Genomic DNA, 5,000 nt, shown 5'->3' with positions numbered 1-5,000 from the left:
AGGAAATGTTTTGCGATCTTAAAATGTCGCCTCGCAGTTATCAAAAGAATATCATATATATATATATATATATATATATATATATATATATATATATATATATATATATATATATATATATATATATATAAGTGTGTTTGTGTGTGTGTATGTGCACGCGTGTGTATGTATATATATATATATATATATATATATATATATATATATATATATATATATATGTATGTGTGTGTTTGTGTGTGTGTATTGGTGTGTATGTATGTATGTGTGTATGTTTATATAAATTTATATATATATATATATATATATATATATATATATATATATATATATTTATATATATATATGTGTTTGTGTGTGAGTGTGTGTAAATATATTTATATATATATATATATATATATATATATATATATATATATATATATATATATATATATATATATATATATGTATGTGTGTGTTTGTGTGTGTGTATTGGTGTGTATGTATGTATGTGTGTATGTTTATGTAAATTTATGTATTTAGCTGAGTGCTCCTTAGGAAGAACCCCAAGTTCTGGTAATCTATTCGGGCAAGGGATTCAGTTTATAATCCAGTTCTGGTTAAAGATGTCTATTGACATTGTAACAACTATGATCGTCTGGAAATATGTTGAGTTTTTTCAGAAACTCAAATAAACATAAATATTTATTTTTCTATGCTAAAAAGACTTTCTTCATTGAAGATATTCAGAAGCCCAAGGAAAATCTTCATATAGCCCAGAGCGAACACGTCACTAAATGGCGTAACAAACTGTTGATAGATATATCCACAATTACCTTTTCCAGAGATAAAACTACAGAATTTACGAAAAAAAAAAAAACTCTTGGGTAAGATTTCGTTCTAGGATGTAATGGATAAAGCCTTGACTTCCAATTATCTGGTTATCAACATGATAAGAGAAAATGACTGAGGCGTTTTATGCACTTTGATCATTTCCAAGAATTAGGCTATTCGAGGGCTTCGTTTACAAAGTGAATGAGTCGTCTAGCATCTATCCATCTATCTATCTATATATCTATCTATCTATCTATAAACGCACACACACTCATCTATATATATATATATATATATATATATATATATATATATATATATATATATATATATATATATATTCACACACATATATATATATGTATATATATATATATATATATATATATATATATATATATATATATATATATATATATATATATATATATATATATGTGTGTGTGTGTGTGAATATATATATATATATATATATATATATATATATATATATTCACACACATATATATATGTATATATATATATTATATATATATATATATATATATATATATATATATATATATATATAGTGTGTGTGTGTGTGTGTGTGTGATATAATATATATATATATATATATATATATATATATATATATTCACACACATATATATATGTATATATATATATATATATATATATATATATATATATATATATATATATATATATATATATATATATATATATATATATATATAGGGGGGATTCCTTAACGTGGTGAAGTGTTTGTGTATCGCTATGTTAAGCAAAACTCTACTAGTCAGGGCCACCCATACTCTGTTCGTTTGCTCTGGGCAATCAGACAGAAATTTCCCACCATCACTAATCTGCAGTGCCCAGCGTGGTGATGAAATTGGTCAAACCCCAGACATGAGTAAAGATATATCTGAAGCCTTTGTCCTGATGTAAACAAGAAATGGCTGCATTTGTTTTATATATATATATATATATATATATATATATATATATATATATATATATATATATATATATATACTGTATAAATATACATATATATTGTTATGTATATATATACTGTATAGATATACATATATATTATATATGTTTATATATATATACTGTGCAAATATACATATATATATTCTTATTTATATGTATGGATGTAAATAGAATATATACAGCTTATATGTATTTTTATATATATAAATATATATATATATATATATATATATATATATATATATACATGTATATATATGTATATACATATATATATATATATATATATATATATATATATATATATATATATATATATATATACATGTATATATATGTATATACATATATATATATATTTATATATATATATATATATATATATATATATATATATATACATACACATTGCCATCATTATCATCATCATCATCATCATTATCGTCAGCCACTGTTAGTCCACAGAACAAAGGCCTCAGTCATGCCCTTCCACTTACGTTTGTTTATGGTCTTTCTTCACCAGTTCACATCCACAGAGGGTTTGTGGTAAATGTATAGAGTTTTGTATGAGAAAGTGAGTTGTGGTTAATGAAAGTGACGAAGAAACAGAAATTGAATATGTTCCAGATGAAGTGTCCGAGGAGTACGGCTGGTGTATCTCGAGTAGATAAGGTTAGGAACGAAGTAGTGAGGATTAGAACGGGTGTGAGAAATGAATTAACAGCTAGAGTGGATATGAAATGTGTTGAGGTTGTAGAGAGGATAGAAAATGGCCGTATGTTGAAGAAGGCGATGAATGCAAGAGTTGATGGGAGAAGTACAAGAGGAAGGCCAAGGTTTGGGTGGATGGATGGAGAGTGATGAAAGCCCTAGGTGATAGGAGAATATATGTAAGAGAGGCAAAAGATCATGCTAGAAATAGAAATGAATGACAAGTAATTGTGATGCATTTCCGATAGACCTTGCTGCTACCTTGGGTCACCTTGTTGACTACTGAGGTAGTAGCAGTGGGGGAGTCAGCATATGAAGCTTCATTTGTGGTGAATAACGGGGAAGGGTGGTCTGTGGTACCCTAGCAGTACCAAACAAACTCCTCAGACAGGGAGGAACGTGAGAAGAAAGAGTCCTTTTTTTTTCTTTTTGTATTGCTATGTTGGTTACCTCCCAACATTGGGGGAAATGCCATGGTAGATACAATAGATATTTCAAAGAAATTTATCACAATAGTATTTGAGGTTAAGAGATTTCTGCTGTACTTGGGTAGTATGGAGGTTCATAGTGAAGGTGTCCGGCTTCAGTTCCAGTATCATCTGGAGAGACGCACACGAGAACATCGCCCGGGCAAACTCAATCCCACAAGTATCCTCCCCAGTAAAAAGCTTAAACTTGTGGGCCCGGAATATATATATATATATATATATATATATATATATATATATATATATATATATAATATATATATATATATATATATATATATATATATATATATATATATATATATATATATATATATAACCCTACCTGGTTGATATATTGATGTTCATTAGACTGGATGTGAATGGAACAGTTTTTGAGCTTTATTTTACAATATTAAAAGGCTTTATTTTTATCAAGGCGCTAGATTCATTCATTATAGCAACTACAAAAGTAGTGAAGTTTATTGAATTAGGTCTGGAAATTAGTAAAGAAGGTAAAAAATTGAGGTGTACTGTTATAGAGCAGCAAGACATTGCCTGATAAGAATACTAAAAAGCAATAGAGGAGGTTGAAAGAGGGGAGGGTAGGTGATACATATATATATATATATATATATATATATATATATATATATATATATATATATATATATATATATATATATATATATATATATATATATATATATATATATATATATATATACACATTATGTACTCGCCAAGAAGGACTATGATCTCGATGTCAAACGAAAACATTACAATTGAATTGTTTGGTACGGACTCATATTAGCTTGAAGTGTGTAAATGAAATGTCTGATACATATCATGTAATTTTAATTAGAGATCGTAATAGAGTTGACATTTTTATTGTGAATATTAATGCATGGTAAAACATTTACATAAATGCCTTATTTTTTTTTTACCACAGATATGAAGATCTCTTCGTAAGAGTAAGCGTCATGCTTGACCCAGCCATCAACATTGGAGCCGATGTTTTAGGATGGGTGTATACCATCGCCTGGGACGTATCCTTCCTACCTCAGATCTATAGGAACTGGAAAAGGAAAAGGTGAGTTATAAGGAGAATTTATGTTTTGTAACCAGATGGTTCTGTAAAGTTGTAGCTTAGTCGTTCAGACACTTTATGTCTGCCAAATACTTAGCATACATATTTAGCAGTTGATATTTATAGGATTTCAGTTGAAATATTTTTCTTCTCTATTCAAATAGTTATGATATTGTTTTAGTAACCGTGTGCTTAAGAATATATGTATTTTCATATTCTCACCTATGGATGCCTATATACATTTGAACAAACATATTTTTCTTTTACTTTTATATCATATATAATGGAGTATAGTTTGTTTTTTCAACAAGTGTAGCCCTGAAGAAAGCTATTAAAATAGCAGCCAAAACAGGTGTCTGAAGAGAATAAACGGAAAAAAACACCAACGTTTTTGTCTTTACTTTAAGAATTATCGTAAAGATAATGAGGTTTTTTGAAGGATGATAGGTGCCTTGCAGATTTCACATTTACTGGCAGTTACATACTACAAAGACTATGCCTAAAAGTAGTTTTTGGAAGTGGATGGGCAGGGATATTGTTGTCTTCATCGAAACTAAGGGGATCCAGGAGCTCAAGGTCCATTATAGTTTGCAAGTCTGAATATTTGAAGAAGGATGAAAAGTCTCTCAATTTAGGCTGTATGCCCAACAGAGCCTAAATCATAAATCGAGAAGCTTTCCATCCTGATGATGGTCCAGAGGACGCGACTTCGAAATGACTTCAGCAGTGGGATTGTTCACTACTTTCTAGAAAGAAGCTGAACTGCATCAACTCTACAAAATTACCAATCTAGGAATGAGGCAAACCCGGAGGGATCAATCAAATTTAAGATCAGCGAAACTTTCATTTCTAATTCATTGGTCTTTTGGAGACAGGATAGCTTACCCATGTGAGATGTGATGAGTATGAGAAGA

At 28.6% G+C, this 5,000-nt stretch overlaps 1 protein-coding gene across 1 annotated transcript in view; it reads left to right on the top strand.

The window, feature by feature from the left end:
• Nucleotides 1–5,000, top strand: part of LOC137631774 (cystinosin-like) — a 36,204-nt gene that overhangs the window by 17,713 nt on the left and 13,491 nt on the right. The window contains exon 4 of the mRNA XM_068363729.1: nt 3,949–4,089. Within this exon, the coding sequence (XP_068219830.1) occupies nt 3,949–4,089 (141 nt within the window). The remainder of the gene's footprint in view (nt 1–3,948; nt 4,090–5,000) is intronic.

This window comes from Palaemon carinicauda, chromosome 40 (genome assembly GCF_036898095.1).
Source record: "Palaemon carinicauda isolate YSFRI2023 chromosome 40, ASM3689809v2, whole genome shotgun sequence".
Taxonomy (NCBI): Eukaryota; Metazoa; Arthropoda; class Malacostraca; order Decapoda; family Palaemonidae; genus Palaemon; species Palaemon carinicauda.
The sequence above is the reverse complement of the archived record's forward strand: the minus strand, read 5'-3'. Positions and strand labels throughout refer to the sequence as shown.